Source organism: Beta vulgaris, chromosome 8 (assembly GCF_026745355.1).
Source record: "Beta vulgaris subsp. vulgaris cultivar EL10 chromosome 8, EL10.2, whole genome shotgun sequence".
NCBI classification, from domain to species: Eukaryota; Viridiplantae; Streptophyta; class Magnoliopsida; order Caryophyllales; family Amaranthaceae; genus Beta; species Beta vulgaris.
Window position 1 is genome coordinate 39,490,292 of NC_079209.1, and position 22,543 is coordinate 39,512,834.

Here is a 22,543-nt window from a genome sequence, read left to right on the forward strand (position 1 = left end):
TTTCTTGCCAAAAGGATACCCCATAAAAAGACATTTCTGACTTTTGCTGGCAAAATTATCATTTTTGGATTTTAAGTTATGAGCAAAACATAAACATCCAAAAGTTCGAATGGCATCATAAGAAGGACAAGTGTCGTTCAAGATCTCATAGGGAGTTTTGTTGGTAAGTAAAGGAGTAGGAGTACGGTTAATGAGATGAGCAGCAGCAAGGACACCTTCCCCCCAAAAATAAATAAGCAAATTGCCTTGAAATCTCAAAGCTCTCCCAACATTCAAAATGTGTTTGTGTTTGCGCTCAACCCGCCCATTTTGTTGTGGAGTATGGGTACACGAAGTAAAAAAAAAATATTCTCATGGTAGAAAAATAATTATGCAAACAATTAAATTCCATACCATTATTACTTTGGACTATTTTGATGGTTTGAGAGTATTGACAATCAATTATAGCAACAAAGGACATAAACATACGAAAGACTTCAGTTTTATCGACCATCAAATAAACCCATACAACACGAGAAAAATCATCCACAATAGTCAAAAAATAACGAGCACCACAAGTAGATTGATGCTTATAAGGTCCCCATAAATCACAATGGATTTTATCAAAAGTGCGAGAAGCTCCGTTTTCACTGAAAGGAAATTTAGCTCTAGAGTGTTTAGAATGAAAACATATTTCACAGGCCTTATTCAAACTAGATTTTAAACCAAAAATGGGAGGAAGTAATTTTACAACTTTCTCGAAAGGATGTCCCATGCGTTGATGCCAAAGGGGTAAGAGAGGAGGAAACATTGTTAGCTGTGACATGATCAAGCTCATCCGTTCCGAAGTAGTAAAGTCCATCCCGTCTAACACCCGTTCCAATCCGCTTCTTCGACTGGTCCTGAATAACACACGTATGTAAATCAAAGTGAACAAGATAATGCAAGTTATCAGTTAATTGAGATATAGAAACCAAATTACTGTTTAAGGACGGGACGTAAAGAACATGAGATAAAACAATATGAGATGAAAGACGAACCGAACCCTCTTGGGTAACAATAACGTTAGAACCATTTGGTAAACCAACCGGACACGGAGAACGCAAAGTAACAATATCATAAAGCCAAGTAATATTACCAGTAACATGACGAGACGCCCCAGTGTCAAGAATCGAAGACAAGTTATCAAACATACCCGTTAATCTGTCTTCGGAAATTTTAGTATTACCAAGCAAGCCCGCTAACACATTCCATTGATCTGTAGTAAAAGAAGAAGTAGAAATAGAAGTAGAAGGCCCACTGTCCACTGTCCCAGTACTTGCCGAAGAAATTGCCGGAGCAGCAGCAACAAGGGCGCGGGCTGGACCGCCACGTCCACGCCCATCACGAGAAGCAGTTGTAGCAGCACGTTGCTACACACGCTCTTCGTACCATGCGGAATATCTGTGAAGTTCAAAGCCTTGAGCAACCTCGTGACCGGTTTTATGGCAATGATTACAAGTAAGGTGAGACTTATTCGGCCGAGTAAGGCTGCCACGACCACGACCAGTCGGTGTTTGAAGAGCAAAATCGACGGCAGAGGGTGTGACGAGAAAGTAGCGAGACAAACACGTTCGTCCTAGATAACTAATTGATAGGCTCGATCAAGAGAAGGTAAGAGATCTTGAGCCAAAATATTACAGCGGGTTTGAGATTAAAAATCTGAATAAAGTCCCATAAGAAAGGCATGCAGTTTCTTTGTTTAACGTTGAGCAGCATGTTGATTATTAGCAGAGCAAGTACAAGTTATTAAGGGTTCATGATGATGAAGTTCCTCCCATAATACAGATAACTGAGCAAAGTAAGTTTGAACAAACATGGACTTTGTTCGCATCTAGCAATAGAGGACTTTAATTGATGAACACGGGGTCCGTTAACAAATGGCAAAAACGAGTTTTGAGAGTGTCCCATAAACGTTGAACTTCTTTAAATTTTGAAATAGAACGTTTTACCTTAGGTTCAATGGTATTCATAAGCCAAGAAATAAGCATGGCATTGATGGTGGTCCAGTCCGTGAAGGTACATGGTAAGGCCGATTGTGTAATAGTCTCGTCGAGGAAGACGAACTTGCGTCGTGCCTCCAAAGTGGTCTGAATTGCGTCTGCCCATTCAACATAGTTGTCGCCGTTCAAGCGAATTAGGGTGATAAAATCATCAGGTCTGTCTTGCAGACCAAGATAATATGATGAGGTAAGCTCAATTTTAGGTGGTGGTGGTGGCTATTCATCACCAGTCATGGTATCAGAGCCGACGATCCCAGCCAGGGTATGTGGCCCATTGAATGCAAGATAGAAGGTTTGATCTGTTTGGAGCACGTTGCCCAACAGAATTGTGTCCCAAGTAGGGGCTTGTTGTTGACCTCATGTTGGAAGCCTAAGTAGGGCCAACGAGGTGTATGTGACCTATCCAATTGCAAGTTTAGAGGTGGCACACATGTGAGGAAGAGTGTTGAGAGTGTAATCCACATGTGTCCCACATTGGAAGAATTGAAAGTATATGACTAATATATAAGCTAATGAGTTACTTTACCTATCACCATATGGTTTTAGGATGAAACCGCATTGAGTTTGTGTGTGGTCATACTCTTCTCTTGTGTGGGCTTGTGCTGAGTACGTAAACTTGAAACAGACTGAAATAATCCGGCTAGTAAAGAAGGTAGTTTATGCATCTAGAAAAAGATGATAGAATTTAGTAAATATAAAGCCTTAACCAATATGATAGCCATTAACACAAGACAACATATCATTGTTTTTCATGTGTCGTAGAATCCAGTCATCTAGCTGTCGCAATTGAGGCTAAAGGCATCAGCCGCAAGAATTCCTAGCACTAAGTTCAAGTTCTTGATGTTTTGCATTTAGGTTCACGCAAATACAAATAAATACTTTCCAGACAGGGAATGTCTAAGAAAGAGCTTTTCAAAGTATCGCCAGAGTACTCAAAGGCCCTTAGACTTAGCACTAAGTTCGAGTTATATTTGGTTCGTGATTGCTACAATCATGAGGAAGCCTAAGCATACGAAGTTATATTAGAGAATTTCGAAAGAATAGAACTGTCAACTAGATTACACTCATTATATTCAGAACTAGTTGGCTTGGCGAATCCCTTGGTAATTTTGTAAGACGAAAAGGATATATTGTTTGGTTGGCATTATAGCATAAGTACAAGTTGTAGCTGTACATTTTGTAAGACTACGTGTCTGCTCAACATAAACATACCACACATTTTTTATGTTACCGCCAGTTTTTTGACTGCTTAAATTATGGGCACTTCATATACCCTTGCATAATTGAATTGTGGGGCACTTCCTACCCTTACATAATTCAAAAAAAAAATTGATGGGCACTTCTTACCCTTACATGATTTAGATGCAAACTACAATAACACTAACATATGAAAAGTATACCTTTCCTAGCTCATACTCCTTTACCCGAGGAGATAAACATGCCAATGAAGAACAATAACAATCTCTCAGCGAGATGCTGACAAGCTTTATACAGTATACACAGGCAAAAACATCCACTTTTCCAGATACTCAAAAACTACATTTTTCTTCTGCAAATCCCACCAAAGATTGCTTCGTATCATATACAATTCTGATGTTCTTCTGTTGGTAATTCCCTATTATCGCGATATCGTCCTCATACATAAGGCTAGCAAATGCTAAACATGCTTGAGACGCGTCAGACTTTACCATATAAAACACACCATTCACGTCTACATTTAACTCTGCATTGCCTTCAAACTGAAGCCTTACTGTAGGAATGTTAACCTCCTTATACGAACTCAAGTTAAAACAAGTATTCAAGATCGAGAATCCTGGTGCAGATGGAAACGCAGAAAACTGTTTCACAAACTCCGCTTTCAGAGCCTTGTATATTGACGGGGGAAGCCTCGTGATAACTGTTCCTGAATCAATTAAAATCCCATTTTCTCCACTCGAAGCATCTATTTGCACGCCACCTACGTCTATACCTGTTAAGTTGAGCATATAGAAGGAAGAAAGCTGAGGATTTTGAACCATTCGGGTGTATGAAATGGGAGTAGTATTTCTATAAACTGATGAGTTTTGTCCTAAAGTAAGTGATCCTGATTCCCCTGCATCTGTTGATGGTAAACAGTATGAAAAAACTCCTCCGAATACCTTAGAAGTTTGGGTAACAAACGATAAATCACTCTTTCCCAATCCCATTAGACCTGAAACACTGCCAAACAGGCCTTTATTGCTTCTGCCACACCCAAAAACAAAATTATTTACTCGCGCTTTTCCTATATCAAGGGTTTCTGTGGCTAGCTCGCCGCGAGTGTAGGATCCATCACCATAGCTAACATAGTAGTTACACGTCGATGGATTATATGCACAGGCTCCCAAATTTGTTGTTGCTTCCTTTAGAGATCTACAAGCTGAAGTATTGCAAGAAATCGATTGATATGACAATGAAGTTGAAGGATTAAAAATGGGTTCTTGTTGATGATAACATACTTTACATGGTTTACACTGTACCCAAGTTAAGTCACTTCCAGTATCCACAATGACTGTCATATTCTTTCCACCAAGTTGCAATGTTATCACATAGTTCAAAATTTCGAGCCTTGTACCAGAACTCAACGGAGTTTGGGTGTCCGAAAGAGTTTGAATTTCACCTGAGATGAGGTATTTAATTCTATGTTGTAGATATTGAACCTGATCATTGTCCAAAATAATGCGTTCTTGAAGCCTTTTGTTAAGATCATGACTCGTCTTTTTGGAGCACGAATCTCGGTGCTTTATCTCCATGGTTGTTGAATCTTCCTGTATTCCTAAAAACGTTGAAATATATATCAGATTTTGTAATTTTCTTGTATTATAAGATCAAATTAGAAGATCTAATATATTGTAGTTTGCACTGACAAGCAGTCACAAAAACAGATAAAACAGAAAGGCTTAAGCACATAAATGATAAATCATAAAGAAACAAAAGAAAGTATAGATCACAAAAAGTACCCAGAATGTACTAACAATAGTTAGTAGTCAAGACATAAGTCCCTAATCAACTCAACTGTAATTATTAATGGATGCAATTTTGTCTATTGAATTTTCTTTCCTCTCCTCAACACAGGAAAGATGATATATGCTCATCAGCTCATGTTTTGTCAAGACATTACCATTCTAAATAAGTAAAATGATAAAGGTATAAGGCTTAAACAATAACACACAAAAAGAAGTTTGAACCAAAGCTAGAGTTACTAATTCGGGAAAGAAAATTATTACAAAATTATTATTTTTACACTTACTCAAGTTATCTCTATATTACTATAATCTAGAATTGCCTCTTATTTGAAATACAAAGACACTAACCAGAAAATATACAATGATCATATATATTGGTTTTTGAGAGGCAAAAAAATATTTAAGTATAAGGTAACATATACCCCAAAATTATTGAATTCAATATTTGACTAAAAAAAAAAATAAACCTCACAATTACATCCCATTATCCCAAAAATGACTATTTCATATCTTAAAACGCAAAACCAAATAATCCGAATAAAATAAATTTATGCTAAATCTTTTTTTTTTTTTTGAAAGTATGACGCCTTTTTTAATCTCTTGCATGAGTATTGTTCTTTTCAAATGACTATCAATCGTATGTTTAGCTTTCACCAATGTTTAATTAAAATTTTGATCGTATTTTCTAGATCGGTAACAAAAAAAAAAATATAGTCTAAGTTGTAGATGCTTTTTAATTACAATACAACAAGTATGTAACAAATTGACTTATCGTCATTTCATTGTTAGTGAAATGTTTTAGTCTGGCTTTGACCAAAAATAAATAAATAAATGTTCTCGTTTGGTGATTGAATCCTAAAATCAGTATTCAATTTTTCTTAATAATGAAAGATGGCTAATTGGTGCAAGTTAATCTATTACACTATTGCAACTATCACAAAACATGATGTTCAAGGATTATTCTATAATGATATAAAATTTAATCTCATACGTTAGTAAATAAAATAATTCGAGCATTGTTGGGGATACCAACTAGTTTGTATGTAAAACACTTACCATAATTATTATCTAGGAATAATTGTCAATAATAAGTCAACCTTTGTCACATCTGCTAAAAATGAGTCATCTTTTGATTATTTCCTGAATAAGTCTTCCTTTAGTGCCTATCAATTTTAAACAAGTTAAATTATAAATAATATTACTTTTTTTCTTTCTTTTTTTGTAATTTTGGAGTTCTTTTTTTTTTTCTCTGTCATCCTTTTGAAGAGTTTCAAATATCATATCTAAGCGCTTCAATAAGTTAATAACAGGCAATGACTTATTAAACACTACAAGAATCCGCTTTTATAGCGTCCGCCACAAAATCAGACGGTATCCGTCAAAATACCATCCGTTATTCCAGCAGACGCTAAATAGCGTCCGATTTTTAAACTTTACCGTCCGCTTAAAAGTCAGACGTCAATTACCGTCCGTTTTAGAAAATTACCGTTTGCTTTTTGGCGGACGCTAAATGGGCCCAAACGGACGTTATTTTTGCGGATATAACCTCAGCAAACACGACCGTTGTTATCACATTTCGACGAGATTTTCTACGAAATTCCAAACCCTAACTTCTCTATTCTCTCCGGCGAACCGCCATGCGTTTACTCTTTCCGGTCAACCGGTGCGCCTCCACTGTCGCCGGAGGACCGCCGTGCGTTTACTCTTTCCGCTGAACCGGTGCAGCTCCAAAACCTGGCGTCTTCTCTCGGGCGTCTTATCTCTCCGCATCTCTCTTGCGCCGCCTGTCGCTGCTCTTGCCGGAATATCACCGGCGACCTGCTGCCGCCATCAGTGGTTCTTCTACAATTGCTTAAGGTATGAACTTGTACATTAGTTTTGTTAATTTTTGGCTTGAATTCCTTGTTGTTGATTGAGGTTTTTGGTATATTTGATTTGATATTGTTTTTTTTTTTTTTTTTGACATCTAATGATTTGATATTGTTGTTGTGAGAGATGATTGTTGATGGTGTTTTCAATTGCATTGTTGTTGATGTTGTTTAGTGAATTTGTTGTTGTTGTTGTTGGTGTTTGAATTTGTTGATGTTGGTGTTGTTGTTAAGTGAACTTGTGGTTGATAATGGAATATGTTAAGCGTTATTGTTGTTGATAATTAAATATGTTAAGTGTTGTTGTTGTTGATAATTGAATATGTTAAGTGTTGTTGATGAAAGACCATGTTTAGTATTTGTATTGTTCATCAACTTGTTTAATTTATTCATGATAATTGTGAAGTGATGGTATCATAAATTGTCTTATTATTCATAAATTGGCTAATATTTGTATACTACATATCGTAAGTACTTTTATTAACAAGCACTGAATATAGTGAATTGATACTTTCTAGTTGTATGTAGAGTTTTAAATTATGAAAAGGAAGGACCGTAGCTGGATGTATAACAGACTTGATGGGCGTTCCCTTAGAACTGAGTTTGTGAAAGGGGTTGATAAGTTCATTGAGTTTTGTTTACAACATCCACATTTAAATGACGGTGAGAAGATAAAATGTCCATGCATGAGGTGTAATAACTTGCGTTACTTGGATGTGGACACGGTCAAAGTACATTTGTACAGTTCGGGTTTTAAACCGAATTACTTTGACTGGTTATGTCATGGTGAACGTGTTACGGGGTCCTCCTCATCTTCCGCTCAGTCAAATCCATATATGGATATGGTTGTGGATGCTTTGGGGAATACTGAAGATCATGCTATGCTTGCCAATTTAAACTTAGTTGAAGAAGAACCGAATGGTGAAGCAAAGAAGTTTTTCGACCTTCTCAAGGCGGTCGAGAATCCCTTGTATGAAGGGAGCAAGATGTCCGTGCTGGAGATGCTTCTAGAACCATAAGTTTAAAGTGTGAGTATAACCTACCACACAGGTGTGTTGATGGGTTTCTTAGTTTATTGAATGAGGTGATACCCAGAACAACAACATGGGAAAAACTTCTACGAGACAAAGAAAGTTCTAAAGGGTTTGGAGCTTCCTCATGAGAGGATACATGCATGTCCTAAAGGTTGTATGTTGTTTTGAAGGGCGATGCTCACTTAGATAAGTGTAGTGTATGCGGTAGTGATCGGTACAAGAAAACTTCTAAGGGCAAGCTTATTCCTGCAAAAGTGTTAATCTACTTTCCAATCACACGAGGTTGCAGAGGTTGTTTGCAACTAAGAACATCTCTAAGGAAATGCCGACAATCCTCGAATGCAAGGTACCTTAGCACATCCAAGTGACAGTGAAGCATGGAAACACTTTGATGGAACCTTTCCCGATTTGCCGCTGAGCCTCGAAATGTTAGACTCGGGCTGTGCACCGACGGATTTTCTCCATATGGTAAGTTCGGAGAGCAATATTCATGCTGGCCAGTTATCCTCACACCATACAATTTGCCTCCATCCATGTGCATGAAGAAACCATTCATGTTTCTTTCTTTGCTCGTTCCGGGGCCTAAAAATCCCAAAGAAACTTGGATGTGTTTATGCAACCTCTAGTTGAAGAGTTGAAGCAGTTGTGGCATATTGGGCTATGACCTATGATGTTTCAAGGAAGCAAAATTTCAACCTTCGAGCAGCGCTGCTTTGGACAATTAGTGACTTTCCTGCGTATGGTATGTTGTCCGGATGGTCTACTGCTGGAAAGAAGGCATGCCCTTATTGCATGGATAAAAGTAAGGCATTCTGGCTTGAACATGGGGGTAAATGACATGGTTCGATTGTCATCGACAATTTCTTCATTCTGACCACCCATTTCGAAAGAATAAGACTGCTTTTTGTAAGAATAGGGTTGAGAATGGCGTAGCTCCTCACATAATGTCTGGAGAGGAACTGTGGCAGTGCGTGAAGACTTACCTAAAGCAACTGATGGTCCCGAGGCGCTGAACCGATTGAAGAAGGATAAAAAAGGTTGGTTGAAACAGAATATTTTGTGGGAGCTTCCATATTGGAAAATTTGATTATCCGTCACAACTTAGATGTCATGCATGTTGAGAAGAATTTTTTCGACCAACTCATTAACACTGTGATGGATGTGAAGGGTCAAACTTCAGACACCCTTAGTGCAAGAAAGGACATGGCACGTGTTTGCAAACGCCGGAACTGGAGCTTGTTGATGATGGTGTGGGGAATTTGGCCAAGCCTAAAGCACCTTACACACTCGACAAGGCTCAGAAAAAGGTATTTTGTGAGTGGGTACGTGACTTGAAGTTTCCAGATGGCTTTGCATCGAACTTGAGTAGATGCGTGGATCTTAGTTATAGTAAATTGCAAGGATTGAAGAGTCATGACTGTCATGTATTCATGGAGAGGCTGTTGCCGGTTGGTCTAAAAGAATTGCTTCCTTTGCATGTTTGGAAGGCGATAACCGAAATAAGTCAATTCTTTCGAGACTTGTGTGCGTCCACAATCAAAGTCAGTGAGATGAAGCGCTTAGAGAACAACATCGCTGAGATCTTATGCAAGTTGGAAAAAATCTTTCCTCCATCATTTTTTAATTCAATGGAGCACTTGCCGGTTCACTTGCCTTATGAAGCAAAAGTTGGTGGCCCCGTCCAGTATAGGTGGATGTACCCTTTCGAAAGGTAACTGGATTTGTTTTAAGTGTCATATAATACTGAATTCATACATAAAGTGCTAATCCTCACCTTACTGACAGGTTGCTTAACCATTAAAACGTAAAGTGGGAAACAAAGCACGTGTTGAAGGTTCAATATGCAATGCCTACCTAACTGAGGAGATACAGCGAACTTCTGCTCCAACTACTTTCAGCCCGGGGTTGACACAAAATCAAGGGACTTAGGAAGAAATGTCAATCCTGATGTCGCTAGCACACATGGTCTTGGTGTCCCCGAGTTGTTCAGGGAAGACTGCGGTCGACCGGGAACAGATGGACGTTTGCGATGGTTGCAAGACAAGGAGTACGATCGAGCACATCTTTACGTACTTGCAAACAGTGGCATCTTAAGTGATTATGAAAGGTAATTTGGTGAGAAGTTGTAGACCCATTGTGTTACATTCTACTTGTCCTTTGCCTAACGTGTGTGACATTACTTACTCAAGGCGATTCGAGGATTATATTGTCAATTCAAGACCGAACATTGCTAAGGATGATGTGTGGAGCAAATGCGAAGCCGAGTTCCCTAGTTGGTTCAAGACAAATGTGAGTTTCGTACATTATTTGTTATAACCATTGAGATTCCTTCATGAACTAACTTAGTCCCTAAAATCAGGTCCTTGGTGCCATGACAAGTGACGATGTCACTCGAGCTCTTGCTATGGGTCCTTCCAGACAAGTGAGAATGTGGAATCAGTTCTTTGTGAATGGATATAACTTTCATACACAGGAATATGGCAAGAATAAGTCAACTATGAACTATGGTGTATGTGTACAAGCTGCTGATAGAGCTGATTACTTTGGCATTTTGGAGGAGGTTATTGAACTGGTGTACCATGGTAATTTGGCTGTTTATAAGACAATTTTGTTCAAGTGCAATTGGATGGACTCGGACAAGGGTATGAACATTCATGAACATGTACAAACTTGTGGAAGTCAATCACACCAAGAAATACCCAAAATATGATCCGTTTGTATTGTCGTACCAAGTTAGCCAAGTATACTACGCGCCGTATCCCAGTCTTAGGAGGGATAAAGTGCAATGGTGGGCTGTGTTTAAAACGAAGGCAAGGTCCGAAGTTGATGCCCCGGTTGATTTGGATGTTCTCCAGGAGGAAAGAGTTGATACCGCTGCAGTTCTTTGTGCTCCGGATGAGATACCAGATTATGATGCTGGTGACGACAACAATAATGATGAGATCATGGAATTTGAGGCGCCGAATGAACAAGGAGAACCAAGTGAATATGAAAGCAGCGACGAGATGGTGATTTGACTGACGATGATGATGACAGGATGATTTGTTTGATGACGTTTAGTGTATTTTGTTACCTTATGTAGTTTGCTTTTGTTGTAAGACAATATGTTTGTCATTTTATCGCTAGTGCAGACCTCATGTGTAAGACATATTATTTATTTCTATTATATGTGTTTTAGTCATTTAATATGTTTTTAATTTGAAGCTTTTTCCAAATTGATTAATTATGTGATTTTCAATATTTTGTACTACGGTTTTATAATTTGTTTATGATTAATTTCATAGTTTATTGATTATAATATGTGATTACTTTCAAGCTTTTGCAGATGTCATCAGGTACCGGATCCGGAGGTGGTCCTCGTGATGGGGGTAGTGAGCTGAGCCTCAGCCTGAGCGTGATGGCGAGTTGGAGAGGGACGAGGATAATCATGAGGCTGGGGTAGGTGACAAGAAAAAGGAGTTGGATCCCAATGGACTTTGGTAAGTTATATTATGAGCGTAATACTTTATTACTTTTAATAGATTTTATTGGTGTTTTCACTTGGTTTTAATTGCTTTTTATCAGGTTTGAAGACAATGGAGTCATTCGCAACATGACTAAATGCTTCAAGCAACATTTCCATCATCCATGGAGGAACTATTCGCAGGTTGATGACGATACAAAAAACCTTTGGTTCTCTATTTTCAAGGTGAAATCATATTTGTTAAGTTTATAATATGTAAAAATATTAACTCGTTGTGTTAGTTTTCTTATATATGTAAACTAACCCTTTATACTTAAGTTTATAATATGTAAACTAACCTTTGTGATTGGTTTCTTATATGCATGTAGGGTCATATAAATGGAGGGAGGAGCTTCAATCCCAAGTGAGGCTACATTACGACAGGAAAATGGCCAAACGATTGAAAGATAATCACCACTCGATAGTAAAGAAGAAGGGTGGTTTTGTCCGACATGGTTGTCTCTGAGCATTCACGAGCAGATGATGAAGAATGCTCAAGACAAGGAGTTCAAAGCACGATCTCAGAAGGCTAGCAAGAACCGGCGAGGAGGTGACTTGACCAGCAGCGTACCTCCTTCTCATGTCCAGGGCTCATTTCCTCAGCAGAGCGCGCCAAGAGATTGGTAAGTGTAACTTGTTTGAATACATTTAATACAAAACTTGATTTAATTAATGTCTTTGAACGTGTAGGCCGCACAGCGTGGAGGGTGCTGCCTTCCGCTGTGGACTTGTTCATGGACACAACATGAGGGATGAGTCTGGAAAGAAGGTGCCGATCAACGACAAAGTCCAAAAAATCAAGGTAATTGAAATAATATAGGATCATACATTCTATAGAGGTAGGATTATAGGAACATGAAACCCAAAAAAGGCTCGAAATGGCTTAGTTTTTCTCATTTTATTGGCTAAGTGTCTAAATTGCTTAGAATCATACAACCAAGTAGTAGAAAGTTTAAATGAGTATTCTAGGACTTGCATGAGCCTTAGAACTTGGAATAGGCATAGAGGTAGGATTATAGAACATGAAACCCAAAAAAGGGCTCGAAATGGCTTAGTTTCTCTCATTTTCATTGGCTAAGTGTATTAAACTTGCTTAGAATCATACAACCAAGTAGTAGAAAGTTTAAATGAGTATTCTAGGACTTGCATGAGCATTAGAACTTGAAATAGGCATAGAGGTAGGATTATAGGAACATGAAACCCAAAAAGGGCTCGAAATGGCTTAGTTTCTCTCATTTTATTGGCTAAGTGTATTAAACTTGCTTAGAATCATACAACCAAGTAGTAGAAAGTTTAAATGAGTATTCTAGGACTTGCATGAGCATTAAAACTTGAAAGGCATAGAGGTAGGATTATAGGAACATGAAACCCAAAAAAGGGCTCGAAATGGCTTAGTTTTTCTCATTTTCATTGGTTAAGTGTATTAAACTTGCTTAGAATCATACAAACAAGTAGTAGAAAGTTTAAATGAGTATTCTTGGACTTGCATGAGCCATTAGAACTTGAAATAGGCATAGAGGTAGGATTATAAGAACATGAAACCCAAAAAAGGGCTCGAAATGGCTTAGTTTATCTCATTTTAATTGGCTAAGCGTTTAAACTTGCTTAGAATCATACACAAAGATAGAAAGTTTAAATGAGTATTCTAGGACTTGCATGAGCATTAGAACTTGAAATAGGCTAGAGGTAGGATTATAGGAACATGAAACCCAAAAAAGGGCTCGAAATGGCTTAGTTTTCTCATTTTCATTGGCTAAGTGTATTAAACTTGCTTAGAATCATACAACCAAGTAGTAGAAAGTTTAAATGAGTATTCTAGGACTTGCATGAGCCATTAGAACTTGAATAGGCATAGAGGTAGGATTATAGGAACATGAAACCCAAAAAAGGCTCGAAATGGCTTAGTTTTATCATTTTCATTGGCTAAGTGTATTAAACTTGCTTAGAATCATATAACCAAGTAGTAGAAAGTTTAAATGAGTATTCTAGGACTTGCATGAGCATTAAAACTTGAAATACATAGAGTAGGATTATAGGAACATGAAACCCAAAAAAGGGCTCGAATTGGCTTAGTTTTTCTCATTTTCATTGGCTAAGTGTCTTAAACTTGCTTAATCCAATCTTGCAGGAAAGTTATGACAAAACTCTTGCTCAATGTGAAGAAAGAGGTGAAACCAAGGCCCCAAACCAGATTTTCTTTGAGACTGTTGGTGGCAGAAAGAAAGGGTGGGTTCCTGGTTTGGGGACGAGTGCAGACCTCTATTTTGAGAGGTCTTCGAGGGGAGGAGGTAGTTCATCCTCCAATTGCACTCCTTCCATGTTTTCTCAGTTGTCTTCGAAGTTCGAGGAAGAGAGAGCCGAGATGCAAAGAGAACGTGAGCGGATGTAAAGAGAAGAAGAGGAACGCATCGCCAGGCAAAAGGAGAGAGAGGAGGATCGCAGGGTGTATGATGAGTACCTGGCGCAGATGAGGGCGACTATGGAGACATACAGCCGATGATGAGCCAGTGTGGTGGTTCATTCCCCTCCGGGCCTCGAGACCCCCCCACGGCGGTGGTGATGTGTGTGCGACTTAGGATCCTACATTAGCTTACACTATCTATTGTTTATATTTCGGACGTGAAAACATATAATTTAGTTAAAACCGTTAACTTATGTTTATGTATGTATGAATTTATATTAGTGTATTTATGAATTTATATTTAATGCAAACAGGTTATTAGTGCAGATTTCGGCGCATTAGCGGACAGCTTGAGTATATATTTTGTTGGAAAACGAAACAGGTTAAAAACTATTCAAATACAATTAGCATTGTAATTAAAAAAAAAGACAGGAAATTAGCGTCCGCCTATGAAGTTAACGTCCGCTAAAAGTCATTTGAACCATGGAGAAGGTCGAGGATTAGCGACCGATTTTATAATTAGCGTCCGAGTATCCAGACGCCAAGTAGCGTCCGTCTTGGTGTCAGACGCTAATTTGCGTCCGCCATAGCAGACGCTAATTAGCGTCCGACCTCAAAACGGACGCTAGTTGGCGTCAGTCACGAGAGCAGACGTTAACGGTATAAAAGCGAACGCTAAACTTTAGCGTCCGTCTAGCGGACGCGAATCTAGCCATTAGCGACCAGGTGTTTTGTATCAGCTCTTTAGCGTCCGTTGTCGGACGCTAATTATTTTAGCGTCCGACCCCGCATTTTTACCGTCCGATTTTGTCGGATGCTAAAGGCTAACATTCTTGTTGTGAAAAACAGATTAATATTAAAGGTTGACTTATTCGAGGATAATCAAAACTCAAAAGATTGACTTGTTTTTAGCGGATACCTTAAAGGTTGACTTATTCTTGACAATTTTTGCTATTATATATTAGGGTGTATTCTCTTTACCTTATGATTGAAATGACACAAGCGTTATATGGAAGTAAAAATTTCTCTAAATGCACGTTCATTGGATAGCAATTTTATAATTTCAATATTTTTTATTAGGCCCGTTCATATCAATTTTTTTTTATTTCAGTTGTCAATTTTTTTTTGCCTTGGGTAATACAAATACAATAGCAAACTAATCTATGATCTCATAATGCTCTTTGTGGGAAAAAATTATTTAATAGTATTTCTATTTTTTAAACAATTAAATACAAATGTATATATTAATACTCAATAGTCTTATGCTAATAGTAGTGTGTCCTACCTTTCTTACCCTTATATTAAAAAAAAAAAGAGCTCTTAAGATTTCCATAATCTCCTTAATTAACACCACTACACTATTTTATTGCATCAGTCATATTCTTACATATTAATCTAAATTTCAAAACTAGGTTGTATTATAGTCTTGGTAATTAGTTAAATATTTGTATATATGTACTTTCTTGAAACTAAGGGTTATATATATGTGTGTGTGCGCGTGCGTGTGTATGTGGTTGGATCTGGTGAAAATAGTTCCAAATTTGAAAACTGAAAATAAGGATAATTTTTACCACTTTTAGGACCACTTTATATATTTCAAGGGCGACTTTATATATTATAAGTGTAACTTTTACCATTTTTAGGGTAAATTTTTTGTGTCAAGGGTAACTTCAGATATTTTAGGAATAACTCTATTTTTTAGGATAATTTTGTGTATTATAAAAATAACGTTGACAAGTATTAGATTACTTTAAGTTATGAAAATGAACAACCAGGTGCAAACACTAATCTAAACCAAAATATTGAAAAAATAATTATATAGAGCTTTTTTTGGATTCTCTCTCTTACTCACGAAAAAATCAAAGTTACAATTGTATAATAATCTTCTCCGCAAATTCCAATCCCCCTAGTTATCAACCCATCTTCACAATTCTCTCTCTTAATCACAACCATTCCAATCCCAATGTGAACACTAATCTAAACCAAATAGAAGAGAGTAAAATCAAAATTATACCAAATAAATGACAATTAGTAGATACTCCCTCCGTTTCCTAAAGATCTTCCCTCTTTCCATTTAAGTGTGTTTCCAAAAGATCTTCTCTCTTTTACTTTATTCCTTATTTGGAGTTTTTTTCCTCTTTTTACTCTCTCATGTCCTTATCATATGGTCCACCATTACATTATTATTTCAATTTTACTCCCTTTCTCTTTCCTATTTTAACCCCCTTTTATTTATTTATTTATCTTAACTTCTTTCTCTCTCCTACTTTACTCACCGCACACCCCCATACAAATGGATCCTTCTTGGTATCTGTAGGAAGAGTAACAAGGAAGATCTTTAGGAAACAGATAGTAATCTCCAATTACTTCACATCTTGCACTACCAAAAACCTAGATCTTCAAATTTTAGTGAAATTCTGTTCAAATTAGTCAAGTTATGGCAAAAATGATACAAAAAAACCCTAGTGAATTCGAAGGATCGAAAGTCGCAGACAGTTTCTTTAGAGTGCTTTTGTTCTAGTTGTGCTTGACATTCGTCATCTTCGTAATTTAAGAGTATCATCATTGTTATTAGAATAGAGAAATTAAGTGAAATTAGAAAAGAAGAGTTGCGAAGAAGTTGAAAGTGTGATGATGACAATAACTAAATCAAGTTGAAGAAGAGTGAGGAGACAAAGAGGAGTAGGTAAGGAGAAAGAGAGTTTGAGAAACTCATAACTCATGGGCATTGCTGTGAAAGAAGGGAAGACGGAGAAAATAGCGATTGACTTTTATTCGAAATAATGTAGCATCAATACTAGCCATGTGCAAATTTTATCATACACATAGATGTACTGTCACCGTGACCGTGAGTATGATACACTCAAGGGTATTTGTTTACTCATTGCTCACACCTTAAAGTTTTCAACTCGTTAAAAGTCACCACCTTGACTCAGCTCCGGTGAAAAATTCAGCGAGGGAGACCCACATAACTGTTTTATGTTTAGTTTCCTCCCCTTTTTTCCCCTTTACCCTCGATTTTTCATTTTCTTTTCATTTCTAGTTATGTCTTTCAATCTCTCTAAAAATCCAAATTTCTATGATAGAAACCTAAATCAAGTTAGGACTTACCATTTTATGACAAATTTGACCTCAATCAAAGGAGAATTTAGAGAATTCGCTATAATTAAAGGGTATAATTATCAGCCCAATTTCATATGTTAGTATTCTTTTTCAATTTTTGTGTTTTCTTGTTTTATTAATTTTTTTTGGTAAATTATGCATAAATTAGGGTATTTATGGTGCTGTTTAGCATAATAGTTGATTTGGTTCTCATTCATCTTCATTACTATAGGAACATAATGACTCAATCTTCTTCCCAAAACCACAAAAAGTGCAACGTACTGTGGAGTTTCTCTTGCTGTGAAATTCAAAATAAAGGAGGAGAGAGATCGTGGCTTGGTGTTCTGGATTTTTGGGGTGAAGTGGAGGGGAGAGAGAGAAAAAGAATCTCTATTATAAGAATCAGAGAGGAGTTCATGATTTTTACACATAGGTTGTTGTAGAGGATTGAAGGTAAGAATTTGAATAGTTTAAATGAAATGGAATAGGAAAGGAATAAAGAGAAAGCAATTAGGGAGAGATAGAGTAAAAAAAAGGGGGGGGGGGTTAATCTGAAATATCAGCTATCCCTCACCGGATTCTTGGCCGCACTACGAGTTAGGTAATAGTTTTTAGTGAGTTGGAAAGTTTAAGGTGGTAAAAATAAAAATAAAATCCTATAAATTGATAATTGATAATTATTCATTTTACAGTTTATTGATAGTTAATTTTTTTTTATTGTTAACTGATCTATAAATAACTCTTTATAGTATCATCCATTTCCCACCCACCTCACTTGCAGTTGATGGATGGTGCGGTATTGGATGAAACTTTTGACGGATGATGGATGGTGTGGACGAGGTTTTTGGGCCACAGGTGATGGGATGAGTTGAGGTCCACCCGTCGTCCCATCTCTAACTCATGGCCATCGCTACTTCTAAATAGTCAAAATAAATTACAACAGGTTCAAATATGGTCATCTGTGCTTAATAAGATTTAAATTGACAAATGTGTAAATAAAAAAAGTGTATTGAAATCCATGAACTTAATAAGATCTTTTGTTCGAAACAATCTTATGAAATATCAAATTTTGTTAGAAGACAACTTATATAAATTTTTTTTTAAAAAAAATCTTTTAAACTATTTTTTTTTACTGATAACAAACCTTATACTGAATTTTGGTCATTGACCCGAGTTTTCGTCGTTGACCATGTCATGTGCAAAGCATGTGACTTTGAAAAAATCCAAAACCCACTCTTTACTCCCCTGCTTACTTTTCTCTCGATTATGTCCCCTTGGATTAATGATCGAAATTCGGCATAGAGTTTTTTCTCATAAATATTTATTTTATTTATAGTTTATTTTTACAATAAAATTTGTATAAAGCGGTTTCTAACAACTTTTATATTTTATAAGATTATCCACGTAATACTAATATTCTTAAAATTATACTAGCATATCATAGTTGTACTGTCCAAAAAAACATTTTAATGTGTGTTTATTATTAACTTTATTATGATTGGTAGTTTAACCCAAGCCAATTGGTAATAATAACCTATTGACAGCCATGTCAAGTCTCGGGAGCGAGGTCAAAATGTTAATGTACATAAAGAATAAAAAGGCAATCACCGAAAGAAAGAAAACATTTTAACCAATACTACAGTTGATAAAGCATTAGTGCTAATAATTAAAGTAGTTGGAATGTTGGATATAATAATATCCGAAACATAATTATGGAACTTCTGTTTTAAGCATCGAAGTCTTCTGCTTTCTCATGTACATAAAATCATGAAATCAATTACTCCGCATTCTATTTGTAGCTTGTCAATCGATCACTCGAATAAGCAGACAATATGAAGTACAAGTTCGTTGTAACCAAAAATAAAATAAAAAAAACATAGTTAGTGGCAGAAAACTGCAATTTCCAGACATTGTAGTGTAATCAACCCACGGCCCAAACGTCTTATTTTATCTATCTTAACCAAAACCTCTAATTTTGTGTGTTGGGTTCAGGCCGAGTTGGTGAGCAATATGTAGAAAACCATAAAGTCTATCCAGAAAACAAAAAACGAAAATACTCACTTGATTTGAGGGAGAAGCAACTTTGAAAGGCATATTGATATTGAGAGTGAAGCTGATTCCTTTGAAATTTGTGGAAGTTGAGAACCTTCTTATATTGAGAACCGTTTGCGATACTACTATCGAAGAAGATTAATAAAAATGGAACAACATTGAATAGTAAAACTCTTTTTGGTTGTTTCATTTGTGAAGGTAGTTAGTTTTCTGTAGAAAGAGGAGTGGAGGAATAAGAGAGCTGTGAAGGGAGGGAAAGAGAGAGTGTTTTGAGAGTGAGGAGATTCCTGAGTGTTGGAGTTTAGGCATGGGAACAAAAGAATGGCTGGATTTAGGGACCCACTTGTGCATGAGACATTATTGAGGTTTCACGTGAATACATTCGATTATAGAAAAACAAAAGCTACATAAATATAAATACTAGTAATGAAAAATAAAGCAATCTATTACTACTGCTTTTGAGTGGGTGTTATGTGATATGAGTATTAAACTAATTCTTGTTCTCGATCCTACGCCTCAGATTATTTAATGATGTGTATTTAAAGTTTTGAAAAATAAAAATATATGTCTTGAAATGATTTTTTTCCCCTACAAAGACCAGCATGAGCATTGTAGTGTAGTTGGTTAGTGCATCAGCAGAGAGGTCATGTCTTCGAGTCTTGAAACACACATTTTTATGGTTTAATGTCTCATTTGATTGTGTGGAGGAGGGAGAGTACATGTGGCAGCATGACATTTGTTTGCCTTGGGTTTCAGATATATATAGATTATACATTGGTAGTTCAATATAATTATTACATTTACTTTTCCACACATTCCAATACATATTTTTTACCATAAGTAAAAATTAAAAAATGATATTTTTAAACTATATATTGACACAAATCTAACATGATCCCAATCGATTATTTTTTTTTCTTTATATATAATAGCGAATAAGTTAGTTGATAAATAGTGTTAATTTATTCAACTTCAAACTTATGCAGGAACCAAGGTATTAGTATATGATATTCATATAACAGTCCCTTACAACCACTTGGATATTGAAAAGATATAGGAAAAATAGAAACTAATAATCCCACCTTTGCCACTTCTTCTGAAAACAATCCCACCTTTTCGAAATCTAGAAACAATCCCATCTTGTACCTGCATCTTCTTAAAATAGACCTTTTTCATTTAGTAATCAGAAAAAGGCATTGAAACCCCCCTCCTCATAGCAGGTAAACCCTCCTTTTAACAGGTAATCCCCCATAAACTAATAATTGACCGTTGAGGGAGCAATTACTCCCCTTAAATCTCCCTGCTGCATTCTTTAAATCCCCAACCCCCCCCCCCTCCCTCATTTTCTTCCTCTCTTTCAAAATCTTATTCTCTAAGCTTTGAATCTCTCTCTCTCTCTTCTGCAATGGCGAGTCACAACTCCATTGGTTCTGCTTCATCATCAAGGTCCAGTAGGTCAAATGTGCGTCGTTCCATATGCTTTGCTACCACAATGAAATAGCTCCTCTGAGAACCGTGAAGTACGACGGTCCGACGAAAGGGAAGCACTTTTGAGGGTGTTTTGACTAGCCTGTAAGTAATTCATCAATTTATTTCAAAATTGACCCTTTTTTGGATATTATGGTTTTGAAACTGATTAAATTAATTTGTAGGAGCAGAGGACTTGCGGGTTTTTCAAATGGGTGGATGAGAGGGATGATGATGCTCAAATTATTGTGCTGGAGAGGGATACTAGAATTTCTGAATTGGAGCATGAATTGGAGGAGCTGAGAGAGAAGGTGAAAAGGTTGAAGGCAAAAAAAAGAGAAATTGGTGGATGAGGTTGAAGAAATTGGGATAGACACAACAGAAACATTGTATGAGATAAAAGAGAGCAACACTGATAAGAAGATGATGTTAACTTTGGTCTTCTCCTGGGATTTTTTTACTTTAGTGTTGTTATTCAAGTAGGACTGTAGTGGTGGGAAAAGTGATGTTTGTTTTGGGATATGTTTGTTTAGGTTGGTGGGTTTATGTTGTGGGGATAGTGTTGGGCAAAAAAATTCAGTGATTTAAGTGCTTAATTAGATGATGATGTATATCTCTTTTTCGCAAAAATCAGTGGGTATTAGATGCAGCAGTAGAGTACTTTTTTGGTGTTGAAATTAGATGCTGCATTTTAGCGGATATGTAAAAATTTGCACTTCTCTATTAATATCATGAACTATTGAAGTATGAATATGCATTTGGTGGTGTTGTATTTTCTATTTTACAATTGCACAAAAACTTCAGATTGTGTTGAAGTAGTTATATGATATAATTGACATAATATAGCTTGATTTTTGTCATTCATAGCAACAAAATTGAGTATCCAACCTTACAATAACAGTAGCAAAACAACACACGCATAACATTGTTCACCCTTTGAGGCACACAAACTTAAGTTACTAACATTGTTCAATCACCTACTCTATTAGAAATTACTAAGTAAAGCACACTGCATTGAGCATAATCCCCTGCTAACAGTTGTGGATTGTTGATCCTAGACAGAATGTGAAAGAGTAAGTGTTGGTGAAGGCAATAATATCTTGAGGAGCACTGGGTCCTGGAACCTACATTACACAAAAAAGTCAGCTTGAGGTGTGCTTGTACAAATCAGTATATGCACCACAACCACTAAGTTATATCCTATAATTAACCTAATATAACATAAAACACTAGCATTAGTCACAGTAGTTCCATCATCAGTGACTAAAACACCAAATCCTTGAGGTACATTAGTCAAGTTCTTTCCCATCATGAACAACATACAAGTCAATGCACCTACTTTTCAAAACAAGCTCACCCATTGTTCTCACTTCATTATCATCATACACACTCCTCAACCCAGCCACAAAATCAAGACTAGGCATCAAATAATAAATCTTGTACAAAACAGTATATGCACCATATATTTAGCAACTAATTCTTTAAGATAAAACCAACATAATTCATCTAGTTCAACTGCAAATGTCCTACACATAGCTCCCATACATACACACACTAATATCATTTTTTCTTTTCTTAAATGAACGACCATGACAAAATTTAAGACTAACACTTTTCATGACAATATGATAATCAAAAAGGGGATTTTACGTAAATTAGAGTTCAAGAATTAAACACATTGAAATTAGTGTTTACGAACTTACCTCAAACACACTTAAATGATGCAATTCTTCTGAAAACAATCCCCCCTTCAACGAAGTTAAGTACGTAATTCAGATTTTCCTCAATTGTTCTTTCGAAATTTTTTAGTTTAAGGAGTAATGGTGTTAACTCGAGGTAGAAGAAAGAGTTAAGTGAGAAAAGGGAGGGAAGAGAAAAGGGTCAACCTTTTCTTTAGGTTACCTGGAAAATGGCATGTTTTAAGAAGATGGGGTACAAGATGAGATTGTTTCCAGATTTGGAAGAGGTGGGATTGTTTTCAGAAGAAGTGGCAAAGATGGGATTATTAGTTTCTATTTTTCCAAAGATATATGTTGCACTAATAAAAGATAACAAGGAATGATAATTCTTCATATTAAACAACTTGGTTGTGTCCTATTATCCGCCATTTTT

At 36.5% G+C, this 22,543-nt stretch overlaps 1 protein-coding gene across 1 annotated transcript; it reads right to left on the reverse strand.

The window, feature by feature from the left end:
* Positions 1-3,218: 3,218 nt before the first annotated feature.
* On the reverse strand, positions 3,219-19,320 carry LOC104901444 (aspartyl protease family protein At5g10770). The gene is made up of 2 exons (XM_010689029.4): positions 18,974-19,320; positions 3,219-4,815 (listed from the first exon to the last, which is right to left on the reverse strand). The coding sequence occupies exons 1-2, from the start codon at positions 19,152-19,154 to the stop codon at positions 3,551-3,553; spliced, it is 1,446 nt and encodes a 481-aa protein (XP_010687331.1). The 5' UTR covers positions 19,155-19,320; the 3' UTR covers positions 3,219-3,550.
* Between the last annotated feature and the right edge of the window lie 3,223 nt (positions 19,321-22,543).

Coding starts and splice junctions, on each gene's coding strand:
- LOC104901444 (XM_010689029.4), bottom strand. CDS start 19,154: ATGAAACAACCAAAAAGAGTTTTACTATTCAATGTTGTTCCATTTTTA. Junction 4,816..18,973: donor TTGCTTCTCCCTCAAATCAA/GTGAGTATTTTC, acceptor CAACGTTTTTAG/GAATACAGGAAGATTCAACA.